General features: G+C 40.1%; 2 protein-coding genes across 4 annotated transcripts in view; one reads left to right on the plus strand and one right to left on the minus strand.

Moving 5' to 3' along the window:
• On the minus strand, window positions 1-3,539 carry rag2 (recombination activating gene 2). The gene is given in 2 exon segments (NM_131385.4): window positions 1-2,530; window positions 3,388-3,539. A coding segment is annotated over 1 exon segment (1,593 nt). The 5' UTR covers window positions 2,517-2,530; window positions 3,388-3,539; the 3' UTR covers window positions 1-923.
• iftap (intraflagellar transport associated protein) overlaps window positions 2,973-22,457 on the plus strand; it is a 27,759-nt gene continuing 8,274 nt past the window's right edge. For 2 of the 3 annotated variants that reach the window (XM_087311792.1, XM_087311794.1), the window contains exons 1-4: window positions 2,973-2,998; window positions 17,468-17,622; window positions 17,713-17,888; window positions 20,566-20,640. In XM_087311792.1, coding sequence (XP_087167918.1) covers window positions 17,490-17,622; window positions 17,713-17,888; window positions 20,566-20,640 — 384 coding nt within the window. In that variant the 5' untranslated portion in view covers window positions 2,973-2,998; window positions 17,468-17,489. Of the gene's footprint in view, window positions 3,111-17,467; window positions 17,623-17,712; window positions 17,889-20,565; window positions 20,641-22,457 lie in introns of all 3 variants that reach the window. The other variant, XM_087311793.1, reaches the window with a different exon arrangement.

Genomic DNA, 22,457 nt, shown 5'->3' on the forward strand with positions numbered 1-22,457 from the left:
TATATTTTAATGATTTCTCTTTATTCAAGCACAAAAAACATGCCCCTCCCCTTCACATTTTAAAATGACAACAAATTATCTTAGAAATAATACACAAACATTGTAAAAATAAATCCATATAGCCAATTACTACAGCAATACTTAACACATTTATGATGTTTCTAAATGGAAATTACACATCCCCAAGTTTCTGTTAGTATAAATCCCCATTAAAATGTTAAAAATGAACAACAATATAAACAAAGCTGATGTCATGATGAACACTGGGTTCCTATAATTTCATGGACACCAGATTCAAGCACTTTCAATATTAATTTTCAAATCAAGCACCTTTGTTATTCATACCTCAGCATATGTAGTCAAGGGCCTATGTTTGTTTTTAAGCACCCGCTTCGGATGTTATCACTTGATTAAATGAGCATTATCAGTGGTTATCACCTAATAGATATGGGCCAGTAGGGGCCTTCTGCGCCTACTAGTAGGCTGAGAATGCTGTTATCATTCATCCACATGGTTAATCAGCTATACTAATAGAGAAGACTCCAGATCCAGATCTGCTTTTACATTACTATGATGGATGGGTTTAGGGTTGGGGTAGCCGTTAATAAAAAGCTACTAATGGGACATTTAATAGATAATATAAATAATTCTTGTTAACTTTCAGCTGCAGCCGTAAGTGATCTATAGCTGATTAACCATGTGGATGCATGATAACAGCCTTCTGAACCTACAAGTAGGCCCAGAAGGCCCCTACTGGCCCACATCTATAGGCTGATAACCACTCATAATGCCCATTCAATACAGTGATAACATTTGAAACGGCTGTTTTAAAGTACTTTCCAGGCCTTGAATCCATAAGTCTGAAATTCAAATACTTTCAAGTATTTTCAACAAGAACCATGTGAAGAGAAAAGAAGAACAAATCAGTCAAAAAGTCTTCGCAGAAAGGTCTTCTTAGCTGGGGTCATCTTCAGTGAGACAGGAGCCTTGCGGTGGGTCATCTTCATTGGGACTCTCTTCACTGGTAACATCTGCTTCGGAGGAGTCATCTCCTGTTTGGGCAGGCCACCATGATCCAAGCAGAAGTACTTGCTGTTATCTTGGGAGAGTTGGAGCAGAAGGCTTTCAGGGAGCTCCATGCATTGGGCATGGACCCAGTGTCCACCTTCACCCCTGGAGCAGAAGATCATGGCAGGTCGGGTGAGCTCAGTAGAATAGTAGGGCTCCCAGATATTGGGGTCCACCTGGCAGGACAGGCAGCACTTGATCCAGTAGCCTGTCTGAGATTCATCCTCCTCATCTTCCTCGTTATAGGTGTCGCCCTCTACATCGCTGCTATACTCCAGCTCGTGAGGCTCTCGGCCAAAGTACAGCTCCTCAGAGTCTTCCAAAGGTGCAGAGTCCTCGAAATCAGTGGACTCCTGGCTGCCTCCCTGTGCCGTAGCTTCTCCATCTTGTTCCTTCTGGAAGCTCACTTGGTAGAAATGGTAGGCTTCTGGCGGGGTCGGGTTTCCTTCTGAAGGAATTGCAACTAGAGCAGTTCCTTTGCCCAAGCTGCCACCAAACCAAGTACGACTGTGGCTGATCTCGCTGGTCCACTGTGGAGGTTCGCGAGACTCCATATGGACTCCCACATCATCCAGGCCAACGTAGGTGCACTCCATGCGCTTCTGAGTCTCAGATTGGTATCCGCCGAAAATGATGTACTCATGATAGCCAATAGGGGAGGCTATGGCACTGGTGATTGTGAGACCTTCGTGAAGAATGGTGCAGGTAAGGACAGGGCTTCCAAGGAGAAGCTCCACATGGAGACGGATCAAACGAGAGGGTCGGCAGTCGGAGCTGAGGATGTGACCACCTAGGAAGTAGACACAATCCTGTCTAGCTAGGGCTACATGAAATGACTGGCCATCTGTTAGCTCGGGGAGGGTGTGAGCCGTACAGCAGCCAAACTCTAGGTCAATAAGGTAGACTTGAGGCGGACAGTCCACTACACTGTTCCAGTTCTGCGTGGTCCTTTCGGTTGGGGGCATATAAGATCTGCCACCAAACAGAACGCATGCAGTTTTCCCTCGGCTATTTATCACACTGAGGGTATGGCCATATCGAGCACTAGGGACATCTCCAACTAGCTCTTTTTCTTCACAACGCAATGTGACTTTACGATTGCAGCCTCTGCTGTCTACGCTCAACATGTAGAGACTGGAGGACAGCTCGTTGTTGGGTGTTCGGCCGCCATGAATGAGGTAACATTCAGGTTTGCCGTCTTGAGCCTCGAAGTGAGCTATCGCAGGACATCGGAGGGGAGGGAGATAACTGGAGTTGTTGGAAAATGAAATGGCACGCAGTTTAAGTTCTCCTTTTTTAATGCGTACACCAAATATCCCAGTTGGACATGAGCGTTTTGGCCAGCCCTTTTGTCCAAAGAGGTAAACATCACCCTCCAGGTCTAGTAAGGAGAAACCTGGTTGCACAAGGCTGCCACAATTCACTGCTGTTAGAGGCTGTAAGGACATCTTTTTGAAGGTAGCTGTGTAAAAAAAATAAAAAAAAACATTAATTTATAGTCATTTAATTGTACAATGTTAATTTTATTACCTCTTATAAAAACCAACCATGGCTTTACCACAGATAATACTTAAACTTAAAGATAACAATGGCAACCATAGTGTTACACTACACTAGACATAGTTTAACCATAGTATTTGTAGTATAACTGTGATGTTTAAATGATTATCATTGTATCAAAGAATGCTAGTGCTTCAAATTAGCATAAGAGTAAGCGAAGTGTGTAGTTAGGTCTTATTTTATTATTCAAAGTAAGAAAAAAACGCGGAACCATATCTTTCTTTCGCTGTTTCCCCGAAAACAGAAACATTTTCCACAGGAAATTGTAGTTTTCCTAACTCTAGTTTCCCGTTGAGACGCACATTAAGCATACAATATAAGGACTACAGTACCCAGCATTCAGTGCGAGAGCGGCGTCTGCGTTTAAACGGTAGGCTTTATCTGATGTACTTTTCTATGTGCTCCAAAAGCTACTATTCTCGTATTTTCTTCAACATTTTTCTGCCGTTTCTACATCTGATATGTTTTAGATTCGCCTGAAGGTAATCAAATACGCAAGAGAAGCATTAACAAACAAATTAGCAAGCACTAATAATAACTGTCAACACGAGTAACTGAGCACTACATTAACACAGTAACGTTATATGTAAACCACGTTACCTACTGTAGCCTATATTTTAATATATATCATTTTACATTATGCAAATCGTATTTCCATCAGTTCCTCTACTCTATATGTCACTTAAAACACGTACGCTTCCAAATATTACATATCTAGTCTTACAATAGTCGTCCTAGTAATGTAACGTTACTTCTTACCTCTTGGTCAGTGTACTCCGAAATCTGAGAGCTGTTTGGTGCTGGAAATTTTTATTTTAGATATTAACGCGAATTGTTTAGTGAGTGAGCCAGAGGTTGAGTGTTTGTGAAGGTTGACTGGCTCCTCTTGAGGTTTACTGTTTGCAACTGCTGCTCACAACAGGTGTTTGAGCACAATCACACGAGTTTGAATGAAAACATGCACAAACTCACTGCATCATTGGCTGTTTATTAATATGGAGTTCTGGTTTTGTGCTGCTGATCAGCAATACTCATAGATATTATATTTTTCCGTGCAATTTTAGTCATTATGAATGTTTCCAGGTCTTTCCAAATGGGGACATAACCCAACCACCCCCCGCGCTTGATACGGTTCTGTATATGCATATATTCACAGTAATACTTTTGTATAGTAACCAATAGCATAGGTTAATATACAAAAAAAAAAAAAATCCAAATTGATAATAATATACATTTTTAGCAATGTGTTAATATTTTCTGAAGGATCATGTGACACTAAAATTCAGATTGAATACAATTTAGCTTTGGCATTAAAGAAATAACATTGTCAAAAATATTTAAAATATAATATAGTTATTTTAAATGGAAACAATGTATCCCGATATTGCTTTTTCGACTGTAATTGTGATCAAATAAATGCAGACTTGGTGACATAAAGTTTTTTTTTTTAAATAGTGCTGTAAATTATTTGGATTATCTAGATATCCTTAACAATATACACTCACCGGCCACTTTATTATGTACACCCCACTAGTACTGGGTTGGACCTCTTTTTGCCTTAGCATAGATTCCCTTCCTTTTGCATTTCAACCAGGTACTGGAAAATTCCTCAGAGATTTTGGTCCATATTGACATGCTAGCATCATGCAGATTTGTCGGCTGCACATCCAGGATGCGAATCTTCCATTCTACCACACCCCAAAGGCGCTCTATTGGATTGAGATCTGGTGACTGTGGAGGTCATTCGAGCACAGTGAACTCATTGTCATGTTCAAGAAACCAGTCTGAGATCATTCACGCTTTATGACATGGTGCATTATCCTGCAGGAAGTAGCCATCAGAAGATGGGTACACTGTGGTCAAAAAGAAATGAACATGGTCAGCAACAATACTCAGTTAGGCTGTGGCGTTGACACGATGGTTAATTGGTACTAATGGGCCCAAAGTGTGCCAAGAATATATCCCCCACACCATTACACCACCATCACCAGCCTGAACTGTTGATACAAGGTAGAATGTATCCATCTGACCAGGCAACATAATGTTCAATCTTCTATTGTCTACTTATGTTGAGCCTGTGCGAATTGTAGCCTCAGTTTCCTGTTCTTAGCTGACAGGAGTGGCACCCGATGTGGTCTTGAGCTGCTGTAGCCCACCCGCCTCAAGGTTCGACATGTTGTGTTCAAAGGTGCTCTTCTGCATGCCTCAGTTCTAACGAGTGGTTATTTGAATTACTGTTGCCTTTCTATCAGCTGGAACCAGTCAGGCCATTCTCCTCTGACCTCTGGCATCAACAAGACATTTGCCCCCACAGAACTGCCGCTCACTGGATATTATCTTTTTTTGGACCATTCTCTGTAAACCCCAGAGATGTTTGTGTGTGAAAACCCCAGTAAATCAGCAGTTTCTGAAATACTCAGACCAGCCCGTCTGGCACCAACAAACACGTCACGTTTAAAGTCACTTAAATCACCTTGCTTCTCCATTCTGATGCTCGCTTTGAACTGCAGCAGATCGTCTTGACCATGTCTACATGCCTAAATGCACTGAGTTGCTGCCTGGTGATTGGCTGATTAGAAATTTACGTTAACAAGCAGTTAGACAGGTGTACCTAATAAAGTGGCCGGTGAGTATTTTTCAGATTTTTTTTTTTCAAATTTTAAATAGTGAAATCATATTATTATCAGACAATCACCATCAAAGTACAACACTGTTTACAGGCAATTAAATTAAACTAATTCTGTTTTGAAGTCGTATTTACATGCAATTTGAGACTGAATATTCAAAGTAGCGTAATAAACAATATAAAGAGCATCACAAGTTGTCACTGATTAAAAATAACCAAATGTGTGAATAATAAAACAATTCTACCTCAATCTTTAAAATTCATATATTTTATTAATCATGCATTTATTTACATTTTACGTAAACATTTTCATACATTTATTTTCTTTTCGGCTTAGTCTCTTTATTAATCTGGGGTTAAACGCACGCGAATGCTCCACACAGAAACATCAAGTGATCCAGCTGAGGCTCGAACCAGCGACCTTCTTGCTTTGCTGGCGACAGCACTACCTACTGCACCACCGTGTCGTTGTAAACATTATTTTGTATAATTTATTTAAAACAATTTAATTATTTTAAATTACGTTTGTTTTTAGTTTTTTATACTAATGCTGCTTATCTTGTTTATCAATTTTACTATAATTTTCAACAATGAAATTATTAATTATTTTAGTTTTATTTTTACTTATAAAATTTTTTTTTTTCCCCCAAACATTTCATTAGCCCTATAGCACTTCCTTGCAGCTCCCTGAGGTACCCCAGGGCAAAGTTTTAATGGCCCCTAGCTCTGGCACAAGTTATCCAGAAAGTTCCATTATAATAAGCTAATGATAATTCCTTACATTTATATCGCGCTTTTCTGGAAACTCAAAACACTTTTTTGGGCAAAATCTCCTCATCAACCACCAGTGTGCAGCATCCACCTGGATGACGCGATGGCAGCCATATTGCACCAGACCGCACACTACACACCAGTATATTGGTGGAGAGGAGACAGGGGCTGCGTCCGAAACCGTCTACTACTACTTAGTAGGTACTGTATTTGAATTTAAACTTACTACTTGGCTGTGGGAAAAGAACATTCTATAAAATATGAATGTGAGCAGTATGAATGGAACTTGGACGTACTACATCCGCCAATATGTCATCGTCACGTAACCTACCCGCATGAGTTGCGTTGCTTCTCTCCGATTCAAGAATTCTCTCACGGGGCATCATGGAATAGCGTAGCGTGCATCGAATGCACACTCTAGAATCTCGCCGGAAGTATTCGGACATATTACTTGGCTCGCATACTGATTTTAGCGTACCTCATAAAATGGAAGTATGCGATTTCGGCCCCAGCTAGAGTGATAAAGCCAATTATGATATGGGGATGGTTAGGAGGCCATGATGGACAGAGGACAGTGAGCAAATTTGTCCAGGATGCCAGGGTAGGAAGGACATCCTGGGAATTTTTTACCACCACAGAGAGTCGGGACCTTGTTTTAACATCTTATCCGAAAGATGGAGCTCACCGAGCAGTATAGAGTCTCCATCAATATACTGGGGCATTAGGACCCACACAGACCACAGGTTGACCTGCTGGTTTATACTGGGGCATTAGGACCCACACAGACCACAGGTTGACCTGCTGGTTTATCCTGGGGCATTAGGACCCACACAGACCACAGGTTGATCTGCTGGTTTATACCGGGGCATTAGGACCCACACAGACCACAGGTTGACATGCTGGTTTATCCTGGGACTTTAGGACCCACACAGACCACAGGTTGATCTGCTGGTTTATACTGGGGCATTAGGACCCACACAGACCACAGGTTGATCTGCTGGTTTATACCGGGGCATTAGGACCCACACAGACCACAGGTTGACATGCTGGTTTGTACCGGGGCATTAGGACCCACACAGACCACAGGTTGACCTGCTGGTTTATACTGGGGCATTAGGACCCACACAGACCACAGGTTGACCTGCTGGTTTGTACTGGGGCATTTGGACCCACACAGACCACAGGTTGACCTGCTGGTTTATACTGGGGCATTAGAACCCACACAGACCACAGGTTGACCTGCTGGTTTATACTGGTGCATTAGGACCCACACAGACCACAGGTAGACCTGCTGGTTTATACTGGGGCATTAGGACCCACACAGACCACAGGTTGACCTGCTGGTTTATACTGGGGCATTAGGACCCACACAGACCACAGGTAGACCTGCTGGTTTATACTGGGGCATTAGGACCCACACAGACCACAGGTTGACCTGCTGGTTTATACTGGGGCATTAGGACCCACACAGACCACAGGTTGACATGCTGGTTTGTACCGGGGCATTAGGACCCACACAGACCACAGGTAGACCTGCTGGTTTATACTGGGGCATTAGGACCCACACAGACCACAGGTTGACCTGCTGGTTTATACTGGGGCATTAGGACCCACACAGACCACAGGTTGACATGCTGGTTTGTACCGGGGCATTAGGACCCACACAGACCACAGGTTGACCTGCTGGTTTATACTGGGGCATTAGGACCCACACAGACCACAGGTTGATCTGCTGGTTTATACCGGGGCATTAGGACCCACACAGACCACAGGTTGACATGCTGGTTTATACCGGGGCATTAGGACCCACACAGACCACAAGTTGACCTGCTGGTTTATACCAGGGCATTAGGACCCACACAGACCACACGTTGACCTGCTGGTTTATACTGGGGCATTAGGACCCACACAGACCACAGGTTGACCTGCTGGTTTATACTGGGGCATTAGGACCCACACAGACCACAGGTTGACCTGCTGGTTTATACTGGGGCATTAGGACCCACACAGATCACAGGTTGACCTGTTGGTTTATACTGGGGCATTAGGACCCACACAGACCACAGGTAGACCTGCTGGTTTATACTGGGGCATTAGGACCCACACAGACTACAGGTTGACCTGCTGGTTTATACTGGGGCATTAGGACCCACACAGACCACAGGTAGACCTGCTGGTTTATACTGGGGCATTAGGACCCACACAGACCACAGGTTGACCTGCTGGTTTATACTGGGGCATTAGGACCCACACAGACCACAGGTAGACCTGCTGGTTTACTAACACCTCTTCCGGGAGCAACCTAGCTTTCCCATGTGGTCTCCCTTTTAGGTACTTGCCGGACACTTCAGCTGCTGGTCAAGAGGCTAGCTAAAGCTAAAATCATAAATATACATTTAAAACAGATTAGTTTTATATAACATATTAATTAAAACTAAATTGAACTTTAAACATCTTTTAATTGCCTGTGATTGTATAATATTTCACAGATTGTTCCCATTCGTTGGTCGTGTCTAGTTAGCGCACATGCAATCGCAACAGATTTTCCTTTAAGACCTGCATTCGACACTGAAATCACACTCTTGGTAATGCATCTGTGACAGTCTGGATGTAATGTGCTGTTAAAATAGTCTCCTCGGTGTGCATCTGAGTGGTCTGTGGCATCGGGTTCGGTGTGGAGCAGAATGATTCACTCTCATTACACCAAATATCGAATGCGTGAGTCACACATCACATTTTGGCAGGAGGGGAAGCTCGGATTTTGTAAAAATTCTCCTTATTTCCCGCAGGCTTATATTTGCATTAACTGTTTCTGCTTGGCGGCTCTTTAAAGGAACGAGAGAAATTAGGCGACTGTTGTTGAAAGAACGAGAGAGAGAGTGAAGAAGGGAACAGCTGTGCCTTCCTCATTAGCATAATGTTTTTGTTTTTCGGTGGGGGCTTCGAGCCCTCGTGCAGTTGTGTGTTTGTTTTGGAGGCCGAGAGATGTGTGTGCAAGAGTGCAAAACAAAAACCCGTAACCACGAGTGCCTGAAGAACAGTGAAAAACACAAACAGCGGAGCACCTGTGTCTGAAGAGCAGGGCCATGAAGAGAAGGCTCAGCGAATCCCCTGAGGCGCAACGCAAAATAAAGGATTCCTCCGGTGTCTCTGAGCGCTTTATTCTCCTGCTCAAGCGCACTTACATGCCGGTGTTCACACTTACACCCGCCGCAGAACAAACCTGTTGAGTTCTGGAGTGGATTTGCATACGGCGATGGCAAATGAAGGCTAGTTTTTTCTAGCTCTGTCGTAAAAAGAGACAGACGATAAGAAACTGAGAATGAAATGCAAGGCACAACACAACAGTTCTACAGTGTTTGCATTATAATGATGAACGTATACTATTTTACATTAGGATTGATTTTGCTCGAGCAGTATTTATGCGACAGAGGCTGACAAGTAGGGCTGATACTGGGAAGATATGCAGTGTTGTTGAGTATTGTTATTAGGACTGTGACGGTAACAGATTTTTTGTTACCGCAGTGATGAAGTAAGAAATCAAGGGGTAACATTATGTCGGTTAACCGAATATATATATATATATATATATATATATATATATATATATATATATATATATATATATATATATATATGTATGTATATGTGTGTATGTATGTATATATATATGTGTATGTATATATATACAATGTTGGGCAGTAGCGTCGCTACAAGTAGTGACGCTACTAGCTTAACTACATTTCTCAGTAGCTTGGCAGTAGCTTACTGCCACCTCTGATTGGTGATGTCGCCAACCGAAACTTGCTTGATGGAAAGATGACTGAGGGAGAGGAGTTATTTCTGAAGCAGGATTCCTCGTGACCATACCTCGAGAAGTACATGTTAGGATGTATTAATATATATATATATATATATATATATATATATATATATATATATATATATATATATATATATATATATATATATATATATATATAATTCCAAAAAAAATCCCTTTACTATAGTGTGTATATGTGTAACACCTGGTTTTATTGGATTTTTTGTTTTAGCTGTTATACTATAATTTGTTTCTGTTTAGTACAGCATTTACAGTCAATAACTGAACCGAACTGTTATGCCTCATATGTTTCATTGACAGTTTTATTAATCACTAAGATATGATTGACTTGAATTTAAGTTGCTTCAATTTCAAAATAAAAATTGCAAAAATAGCTTGGATGTAGCTAAGCTACTTTTGCCTTGTAGCTTTTAGCTTAGCTTGCTACATTTCCCAGGGGGTAGCTTTGAATGTAGTTAAGCTCTCTCTCTCTCTCTCTCTATATATATATATATATATATATATATATATATATATATATATATATATATGTATATGTATGTGTGTGTGTGTGTGTGTGTGTGTCTGTTTATAGCTTTTGCCTTCTGTGTGGAATGTGTGTGATCTGCTCTGGTGGAGAAGGTAGGCCAGAGAGTGGGGCTCAGGATGGGTGACTGGGACAGTTGAACAACTGGTTTCCTAGCTGATCTTCTTCTCAGATTAGAAATTTTAATGTTTTAGTGCCTGACCAATCTCATGGTCGTATTTTATGGAATTCCATAACCGTTTTAAGGGTCTGATATTATGGTTGTAGTGTCCATACTTTAACCAGAGTTTTGAAAAATATTCATCATGGCTGGAGTTTTCAGAAACTTTTGGTTTCAGTCACCTGATACTGCATTTTTAAGTGAACAAACAGCCAAACTGCATTAAAAAAAATACGAGTCTGAAAATACCTGTCTTCATTTGGACAGGACCTTAGACTTTTAAACAATTTGATTAGCTGAACACATGAGAAGAAATTCAGATTTTTATTCGCTGTTGCTGTTTTCCCCTCGTCTGTACTCCCGCCATGTTTTCAATATTCTGCTCTGAGGCAGTAGGTTTACCTTTGGATCAGTCTAGCCAATCACATAACAGGATCCATCTGATTGGACAAATTTTAATAAACAACCTATGTGTGCACAAAACATAATGTAATTTATTGCAATATAACATATACTTTTATCACAATAGCAATAGTTGTTTAATGGATTAGGCAGCCTCTAAAGACTGAAGCCCAAAGTATGGTTTGCAGGCATTCAGGTTTTGTCACCGTGCTACATTTTCCTCATTCCTGAGTTACAAGTGTCTGAAAATGTAATCTTGTGCCAAAATTGCTGATTCGAATCTTGCTTGGAGCAGGCCAAGGAGAACCAGAGGTGTTACACTGGTATCTTGACCTTGATGGGAGTGAGGTTTAGAGGTGGTGAGTGTAATGTAGGCCAGCTGGTAAGAACTGTGGAGGTAAACCTTTCTTTTCTAGTCACAAGAAGCAGACTACAGATGTTTCAGACTTATACAATGTTTGTTAGTGTAAATTTCTGTGTGTTTGAGTATGTTTGGTCAAGGAACATCTAAAAAGTGAGCTGTACAGTAGTAATACAGTACACATTCCTGAAAAACACTGAAGTCTTGACATCATTTCTGGTGACGTTACATTGTCTGTGTGTGCTATAGAGGATGACACAGGAGTGGATTTTCATTCCTGTCCGGTCCCACTCCCACATAAAGAAATCCTGTCCCGTCCCACTGCCAGACCAAATTTAAAAAAAAATAATCCTGTCCCATCCCGCTCTTGTTTAAAATGACTCCCGCTCCAGTACCGCTCCCATTTTTTTTTTTTTTACTTTTAGTCATTAAATAATATATAGAATTTGGTTGTATCGGCTGCTTTAGACCAGCTGCTGAGTCCCTTCTTCTTAATTTTCTGGAGATCAGTTACAATAAATAAAAGTACATAGTTCACACCAAGCTGCATTTTACTCATTTACTGAATTTTTTTCAATTAATATGTTGACAAAATTCATCCAATATGCTCTTGCATAACGAGAGAATTGCAGCATGCACAATTTTAACGATTAAACATTAACATGTGTTGAAAAAAATACATAATAAGCAGAAACAAAAGTTATATGTATGTATGTACAGTATATGTGTATATATACACACACACACACACACACACACACATATATAAGCCCCTTTCACACAGTGATACCGGTAAATATCTGGAAAATTTCCGGAACGACTTTACCGGTATATTCAAAAAAGCGCTGTTCACACAGGCGAGGACGTTACGGAATTTTTCCGGAAAAGAGCGTTCACACATCCATTTCAAAATACCGGTAAATTCTGACATCATTCACCACAAATGAGCTTTAAACGGCTGCGCTTGTATTTGTAAACATTTGACTAAATTACAAACTCTGTGGATGATCAATATTGTAAACAACTTTCGCAGGATCACTTTCTCATGTCGAGATGTTCATAATATGTGCGTGTGCAGGCGCTCACAGGCTGTTTCACAGGCACACGCAAAGCTTAAAGGTAAACAAACAACGGCTTATCATAAGCATCTCATCGATGATTATTTACACAGTTGGCATAAAGAAGAACATATAAACGTGATCTGACTAACTTCTAGCAGCTAAATGTGTTTGGAAAAATATTCAAAGGTTTTTATTCTCACAAACCGCGCGGACGTAAATGCGTCTGACTGTTGTGATTGGCTAAAGCAGACGTCTCACGTCAGCACGTTCTAGACGTGCACGCGCTTATTACGGTAATCTTCCTTCTGCATTCACACAGCGCAGCATTCCGGCAAATTACCGGTAATGTTACAACTTCTCTTTACGGAAAATAGCCAGAACGAATTTACCGGTATTTTCAAAAAGGACCTGTTCACACATACAGACCTTTCCGGAAAATTGCCGGCAATTATCCGGAAAGGTCTGTATGTGTGAAAGGGGCTATATACACACCAAACACATACATACATACATACATACATACATACATACATTCACACACACACGTGCACACACACACTACATGCATACAATAATTCTTATAGTTTCAATTCAATTCATACTTTTGATGAAAACACTGAATTATGACAGCTGCAAGCAATTTTGTCGGTCAGATGAGACTTCACAAGTGTGCATTTTCAGACTGCTCGTCCCTGAATGACTGGTGTACTTGACCAAGATTAAGCATTTTTTACAAGCAGCATACAGCGTCTTATCACCGTCACAGTTTACCCTCTGAACTTCTTTAATACTTCCGATTTCTCAACTACTTGTGTTAATGTAATGGACATGTCATTACCTCTAACTTTGCGCTGCAAATCATTTTTTCACCACATCAATTTCTCCGCGGATGCTGGCTTCCTCCAGCACTGATAGCTTCTGGGTCGTGTAGTTCTTTTTTAATTGCGTTATATTGTAGGCGTATTAAAAGAAAACTACAAAAATGGCAGTGCAATTTGTTGTCATCTTCTTGTTGGTTGGTTCCCGCTCCGGTCTGTTCCTGTTAATATTTAATCCTGTACTGTCCCAATCCTGTGATTAAAATGGAAGATGACTCCCATCCCACGGTAATCCCGTGACCTGTGGGATTCCCCAAAAAATGTTATCCTCTTGTGTATGCTATTGTGCTATTTTCCGGTGTTCTGCCGATTTTTCCTACCTTTCATTCGAAAAGTAGGTAGCTTATTTTGATGACGCAATATGCTACCTATCAGATTTTGCTACCAGTGTAAATTTAAATGTAAATTACTGTAAGATGAAGCTGTAACATCGCCCTAACCTACCTAACCCCAACCTCAAAACCATTCAAATACATTGTTGGGAGCATAATCTGACAGGTATGATAAAATGTCAGGACACCGGCATATGTTTTAAGCAGCAGATGGCTTTCCAGCCGCAACCCAGCACTGGGAAACACCCAAACACTCTCGCATAGATGCACAGACATACACAATGGGCGATTTAGTTTATTTAATTCACTTATAGCGCATGTCTGGAGTGTAGGGGAAAGCATGCGAAGCGACCTTCTTTCTGTGAGGTGACAGTGCTAACCACTGAGCCACCATGCCAACCTGGCAATGGAAAGCAAATTCAAACGCAGTTCATTGTGTTATGTTTGATTTTACACATGCTGAATACTACAAATCTGGGTGTTCTGAAAACATGGATGTTGTACATTTAAACATTTGCAGACCCTTTTTTCCAAAAGAGCCTACATTGTATTGAAATTGTTCTTATCAGCGGTTCATGCATTCCCTGGGAACCAAGCCCATAATCTTGATGTTGCTAGCGCCATGTTGTTCTGTGTGAGCTACGCAGTTGTACACAGTCTTCCTCCTGCAGAAAGAGTAGCAGTCCGTAGGGATGAGGAGGAGGTGGGCCAGCAGAACAGCTGATGCCTGAAGCCATGCAAGGATTTGCGCTGTATTATTGATAGAGGAGAGTAATTAGACTCTAGTGTAGCACCTGTTTCTGTCCCCACTAATGTTGTGCCACCTGAAGACGGCTCTCCCCAGGGCATGTTTGTGATGAATGACACAGCGACAGCTCCGAGTTTCTGACGATCATCACGCCATTCTTCATTATATCTTAATGTCATGGCAATCACTGCCCATCCCCCCCCCTTTTCCCCCTTCGTCATTGATTGTAATTAAGTTGAACTTCAAAATGATAATTTCATTCCAATCAGGGCTAATGCAGATATAATGCATATCGGCTGTGATAAGTGACCTGTAAAGCAGTGGAGCCCAGCAGGATCCCTTCATCAGTTTTTTTTTTTTGTCATTGCACTTTTTATTTCATTTGTTTTTTTGCTATTATTTCCTACTTTATACTATTAGTTTACATAAAAATGAACATTTTTGGCAATTATATTCTCACCTCGATATGGTTTTTAACCCGTAACACTGTGTTCTGACTACACACAACGTGACAATATTACAGCGACAAGCAATTTGGCTGTCTGCACCAAAGTCGACGCGACAACAGATACATTTCAATGTCAGCCATTGCTCTCTCAAGAAATAGTAAGGGTTATTATCTAAATAGTACATATTAAACCAATTTAATATTATTTAAAGTACATGAGCTGAGTGACTGATGTTGTTGAGTCACTGAGTTTCATTTTCAAACTGTTTGCTATTTTTTTTGGTGAACTATCTGCTGCTGCTTTCAATAGGAAGGCAATAAATGTCACTTATAATGGTGTCCGATCTCACATTGGTAGCATTTAACACTGAATATAGCCCATAATCTGTACCTGAGGTTATAATTGTCTTTGTAATTTACACTAGGGCAGGGCGATTAATCGAAATGGACATTCTGATAATCGATCTAATTTGTTCAGGTCAATTTTCTTAATTACTTTCCCTACCATTCGTGGAGTTAAGTGACCATGCTCTGTTTACTCTTCTGCATCAAGCACAGCGTATGGTCTGGCACAGCCTTCGCGGTCGCATACTACTCACCGTGACTCATGCTGATGCCGGCCTTTCAAAAAAAGTAACTACATGTTGCGATGATGCATATCGCAAGCTCTGTGATTGGTCAGCTTGGTATCATTGACGAGTGTGGGTGGCGTGGAGGGTAAAAAAAAAATTGAATAAGTAAATAAAATAATCATTAATTAATCGTAATTGATGTTAAATAGTTCAATCAATCGAGATTTTAGACCAAATCGTCCAGCCCTAGTTTATGCTGTTGTAAAGCTGCAGAAATCCACTCGTTAAGTCGCGACGTATCGGTGATGTATGGAATACTGTTTCCAGGTCTAAGCCGCTATTCATTTAGATGGAGAAAATATTAGTTTATGACCACAATTTAGTCATGCAACACATTGAAGTGAATTTTAAATAAAATCATGGCGTACACAACAGTCTCTGGACTTGCTGCATCGCAAACACCAATATTTTAACAATTTATAAAAGATGAATCCCTTTCTGGCTATCTGATATTAGACGTGGATATGTATTGCAATTGTGATTTTCGAAAGTAATACATTACGCCACTTTGTAAGCGTTTATTATTACCATTTGATGAGTCTCCCTATACAGTTTGGTATGGCACTTGGACCCGGAAGCCGCTTAGCGTGAAAACAAGCGGATGGAATCAGTTTCTAAAATAGAAATTGCATGCGTCACATGTTTTGACATGAAAAAGATACCTTTTATCACATGTTGTGTTGCCACGTGTGTGTAGTTTGGACATGGTGTAAGACTATTGTTCCTCTTCACAACCGATATATTTAATCACATATTTGAGATTTCTGTCTTTCTGTTTAAAGACTGTTCAACCAACACTCTGATGCATAATGTTTAATTTATGGTCTCCTCATGAATGTTTTGAAGCGTGAGTCTTAAAAGACTCTCTCAGATTTTGATTTATAATAGCTTCATTTGTGTTCAGAAGATAAACACATTTCCTTTGGCTTTAGAACGACATGAGGATGATCTGTGTCAGCTACGCCCAGTATCCTAATGTTGCATCTTCTCATTCTTCCCTGTCTTCACATTTTTCTCTCAGCACGATCATCTTCACTTTCAAATCGGTAACTACTTACTGCAAAGTTGTCACTTCATCTGACCATGTTGATAGCTCACTTTCCACTTCCTTCATATTGTTCATTTGGTCTATCTCAGAGTCTTTTGCCGCGTGTTATTTGTTGTTTCAGTTTTAATCTCTTGTATTTCATTTTTGAGGGAGCTGAAATCATCGGCAAGTGCACTTTTCAGCTCGGACTTAAACACCTCTGAGATATCCGCCTTTAACGAGTGAAAAATCCGATTTCAAGTCTGCCGAGTCCATTTTTTTCTACAATCAGGTGAAGGTGGAACTCAAAGATGAGGCGGAGTTAGTCCTAGAACCAGATGAGGAATCGTATTTGTACTTGCGTAGTTTTTCCACCATTATCTTATATTTTAGAAACGCATTCAAAGCAGAAATCACACAGTGTTTGATGACTTTTTTCGTATTTTTCATTTGGTCCATCTCAGAGTGTGTCACCGCAGTGTTATTTATCATTTTTGGTTTGACCGCTTTTTAATCGTTTTTAAGGGAGCTGAAATCATTGGCAAGTGCACTTTTCAACTTGGATTTAAACACCTGAGATGTCTGCCTTTAGCGAGTGAAGAATCTCCGATTTCAAGTCCGCCGAGTCCCTCCGAAGGGGATAAGGGCTTCCGCGATTGGGTGACGGTGGAACTCAAAGACGAGCTAGCGTTAGGCCTTCTGTAGAACCAGATGAGGCATCGTACTTGTACTTGCATAGTTTTTCCACCATAAGCTAGTATTTTAGAAACACATTCGAAGCAGAGATCACACAGTGTTTTGATATATGCCGCTGGTTTTATATCGTATAGCAGGAGATCGTCGGGAGCTCAAGCCAGACACGTCTTACTCCTTTGCCATGCAACCGGAAACCCAGCATGACAAGATTTTCTTTGTTTGGGTTGAACTAACTTTAACGTGGCATGGAAAATTGGCTTTCTGTACAGTTGGCTTTAATATAGTAACAGGCAAATATCAATCTTTCTGTATCTCTTCTTTTCTTAGTGTTTAAGAGAGGCTTGATGGGATGCCAGGTGTAGTTAATGTTTCAGCTATGAACAATCCCGACCAAGCCGTGGCTGAAGCTCTGGATCAGTTCTGCAACGCCCGGGAGCAAACATACGAGCAGTTCCTGTCCACTTTCACGTACCTGACTCCAGGTGATCATATTTAATACCACATACATCTTCTTTTCTCTGAAACATCCATTACTCCTTTGCCTGTGGACGTACTGTCGTATCCCATTGCAGAGAATGTGAGGGATCTGCGTTTGACTGCTCCTGGAGGACATAGAGACTTGTCCCGTAGAGAGATGGACAGCAGCCGAGAGCGACAACGAGTGGAGGAGGTGACAATGATGGAGGAGAGCATGCACCGACGGATGGGACAGGCCAACCGCTGCTCACCGACTGCTGATCAGGAAGAGGTCACAACCTTATAGATTTGACCCGCTCTGTCCGACAGTCTTTACCGGGAGAGGTTTAGCCAGACTTCTCCTTTACTTCCATCATTAAAGTGTTTAGCGTTAGCCGCTTTCCTGCTTATCTTTCACAGACCCACACTAATGTTAGAGATGCACAATATTGGAAAATTTGATTTGTGATATTTTTCTGCGATTACATTCTGCCTCTATTTGTAAAGAATTAATCATTTGGATTATTGGGATGATTTTGTAGGGGAGTGCATCTGCATAAAATATAATAAACCAATCACAAGCTTTGATAAATACTTTAGAACAGAGATAGAAAACTGTATTTTAAGGTTTTCTGGAACTATTCAGGCACAAATTAAATATTCAGTGTAAAATTACAGTGTATAGTCCTCACCGTCAGTGGTGGAAAGAGTACTGAAAAATCATACTGAAGTAAAATTATCATTACCTGCCTAAAAATGTAGTGTAAGTAGAGTAAAAGTATTTGTTGTAAATATTACTCAAATTATGATTAAAAAGTAGTATTATGCTGTAAAAAGCTGATTACATGGAATTTGTGAATGTGTGTAAACGTAACATTCTGTAGTGCGTTTAGTTATAGCCCAGCAGGCACACAACGTCATAAGGTGTTAGATTTAGGTTGTGATGTCAGGTGACCAAAATTCAAAGTCTAGCCAGCATCTAAGGACAACATTATATTGACAATCAATAACAACCTCAAATGACGTTGATATTTGGTTGATTTAATGTTGTGTTAGATAGTGACCAAAATTCAAAGTCGAGATCTTAAACCAACGACATGTTGAAGTCACATACTAGAATTTATTCGTCAGGTATGGCAGCTAAAATCAAAAGTCTGATAGACGTCATAATGGTAACGTCCACACAACGTCAAGCTGTAACATCATTAGATGTTGATATTTATTTGATTGTAGGTTAAAGGTTGGACATTGACATCTGCCTGATGTTGGGTTCTGACGTCAACCCGATTTTTTTTTTTTTCATTTCCAAACAAAATGCAATGTTGAGGTACAACGTTAATCTGATGTCATGTTTACATATTGTGCCTGATGGATGTTCAAGGCCATTTCGGTCATCATACTGTAATTTTCTCATCAGTGACATGCATCTAAACAGTCTGTGGGTCAATGCGTGTAAAGATTTTGGACATCTTCTTGCACTTTTAATGCTTCCAAACAGTTTGCTGCAATTATAAATTGCCCATGTCTTGAGGTAGATCAAACAATTATTAGTCGTGCTGCTTCTCGACTCTAACGTTTGCATACATATTGACAATTGGTCATAAACTAAAACTCTCATTTTTCGTGAGGAGCCAGTACTAGCAATTAAATTATTGTCAACCAGCCAAAGTGGCTAGTGGGAGTGGCTGTCTAACCCTCCACAGCTGAAATCTACCCGCATTAGGCAGGCCGGTGGGTGTTAATGTCAAGCCCTGCTTCCATCACAGAAATGTAAGGCTCTGCCGTCTTTGTGACTGTCTGTTCCCGCAAGGAGCTCATTCTTTCACTGAGTGTGATTCAACATGATTACACTAATTTTAATTCTGCAAATTATTTTTTGTAAAGGGAATTAACTAATCTAAAAAAAAAAACTTGAGTTACAATTTAAAAAATAACTAAAATGTTATTACTTAATTTTTTTAAGTGATGCATTACTTGTTACTTAAAGTTATATAATTTTGTAACTCGGCATACTTGTAATGCATTACCCTCAACACTGTATGTGGGTTTCTTGTTTTTCGCAGTTAGGTTTTAAAAGCCGATACATTTGTTCAGTTTTGTAATCAGGTTCAGAAAAATCATAGCAAGATTTATGTAATTAGCCCATATATCAGTTATTTCCTTCCAAATATAAAAAGCTATTGGTTAACTTATCACCTAAAATGTCTGTATTGTTTTTAAAACCCCACTCTTAAAACATTGGCCTTTTTAGGTCACTAAAATATTGGTTTTTGTATTTGGCAGATTGTTTTATCCAAAGCAAAGCAGGTTAAATTTTCATTTACAGTACGCATTTGATCAGTTCTTGCTTTCCATGGGAATCAAACCCACAACCTTGGTGTCGCAAGTGTCATGCTGTAGTATTTGTGCTACAAGAATGCATCACAAACCGTCTTTGTTGTGGTGACCCACAATCCCAATGCAATGCACTGAAAATGGCTTTAAACCCATTAGCAACCAACCAGCATTGTTGCTGCGCTTTTAGTATGGGTGAGCACTCAAAATACTAAAATGTTCTTCATTTTCTCTTTTTCATGTATTTCTTCTTCGAGACTTTTGGAATTCTTCTCTCAGCGTATTGAATGGCTTCATTTCAATGTGTGTTTAGCTTATCTGTCTGTCTGTATGTGTGTGTGTGTGTGAACGGTGCTTAAGACTCCCGCCTGGCTTGCGTATTGATCTCAGTGGGACTCTGGCAAGCCACTGCACCAGTTACTGTCAATAACGCAAAGCACATCGGCCAACATCCCAGGCTAGTCAATGCTAAAAAAAAGCCTCCGCATTATTTGGCTATGCCGGCCACAAGAAGAGAAAGACGGCTATATTGATTCTAATTTTGTTTTGATAGTAATCACCCTGATTCACATGGCTGCTGTCATTTCGGGGCATCATTAAGTGAAATGATATAGCGGTTTTGTGTGTTGCTGTAGATGCTGCTGGATGGCGGTTGTGTTGGAGGAAGGCTGGGCGGCCAATCAGGCTCTGCTCCAGAAAGACCCGTGAAGGTAAATAGCCAGGACATTCAAAACTGAATGAGTACATTTGATTTAAAACTAAAAGCAAATAAGTTATGAATTAGTTGAGTTTTTTTTGAGGCAATGTCACACATAATGTATCATCCATATTTTTTTTTTATCATTTATGCATGATGCTTTATGTCAGGAGCAATATTGGTCAACTTATGTTTAATGTTATTGTCATCGGCCTAATAAGAAGACAAATGATTTCTGCCAGTTGATCTGATTTGTTTTTGTCAGCGTATATATTGGTTATCCACTTCCAAATATAAAGGCTTATCATATTGGCATATGGCCACTACTTGTAATCAATTCAGAACCGAAAATGACTAGTATACTTAATATGTGTGTGTGTAAGCGCATTATACTCTGCTAAGCTAATCCTCACATTGAACCTTTAGAAACAATTGAAAACAGTCTTAAAAACTATTATTTTTGAGGCAATTTCACACATATCTTTCATTGAAAGGACAGTTCTAATGTACTGTAATAAAATGCTGGGTTTCCTTCATACACTACCTGAGAAAAGTCAGCCTGTCCAAATAATAACTTGACTTCTAGTTGATCATTTGGTATCAAAAGAGGCTTATATAAAAGGCCTCTAGATGACATTTATGATCATGCTTTGATTTTTAATGATTTAATTAGGACAGTAATGTCTGACTTTGCTTAGACAAAAGTCTTGTCACTTAACTGAAATAATGTACAGTATAGAATATAAAGTCATGCTGCAGTGGAAAAATAATTAATACTGTGTTTGACTCCCATGTGCTTGGACGACTGCATCCATACATCTCTGAAATGACTCAAATCACTTATTAATAAAGTCGTCTGGGTTGGCAAAGAAAGCGTTCTTGCAGGACTCCCAGAGTTCATCAAGATACTTTGAATTTATCTTCAATGCCTCCTCCTTCATCTTACCCCGGATATGCTTAATAATGTTCATGACTGGTGACTGGGGTGACCAATCCCGGAGCACCTTGACCTTCTTTGCTTTTAGGAACTTTGATGTGGAGGATGAAGTATGAGAAAGAGCGCTATCCTGCTGAAGAATTTGCTCTCTGCTGTGGTTTGTAATGTAATGGGCAGCGCAAATGTCTTGATACCTCAGGCAGTTGGATGTTGGGACAAAAATCTGCTTAAATGATCAACTAGAATCAAGTTATTATTTTTTGCTCTTACAAGTGGGATCGACGACAAGACTTTTGTCAGGTAGTGTATTGTCCCAACACAAATCAATTAAGGTGTTTTAACAAATTTAAGTGGATTCAACATGAAACAATTACATTGTCCTAAGAAAACCTCAAGAATTGTGTTGTTTTAACTTATTTTAATCAAGTAGTTTGAACAAGCAGCAAAAAAAAAAAAAATGTGTTTGATGTATTCAGTCAAAAATAATTTATGCCTATAAACATGACTTCATGTAGTTATGCATGTTAATAAATACTTGTTTTTGATGTTATTGTTGTCAGCCTGATATGAAGAGAAACTCATTCAGCCAGTTGATCTGACTTAACTACACATATAGTGGTTATACAATACCTGACAAAGGCCTTGTCATGATTTTAGTTGTAAGAGCTATAAATAATAACTTGACTTCTAGTCGATCATTTGGGAAAAGTGGCAGAAGGTCGATTTTTCAAATGAATCATCTGTTGAGCTGCATCAGAAACCAATTGGAACCTGCATGGACCCAAGACTCAAACAGAAATCCGTCAAGTTTGGTGAAGAAAAGTCATGATTTTGGGGTTACATTCAGTATGGGGGTGTGGAAGAGATCTGGAAAGAACAACAGCCTGAAGTAT

Source organism: Danio rerio, chromosome 25 (assembly GCF_052040795.2).
Source record: "Danio rerio strain M-AB ecotype USA chromosome 25, GRCz13ab, whole genome shotgun sequence".
NCBI lineage: Eukaryota > Metazoa > Chordata > Actinopteri > Cypriniformes > Danionidae > Danio > Danio rerio.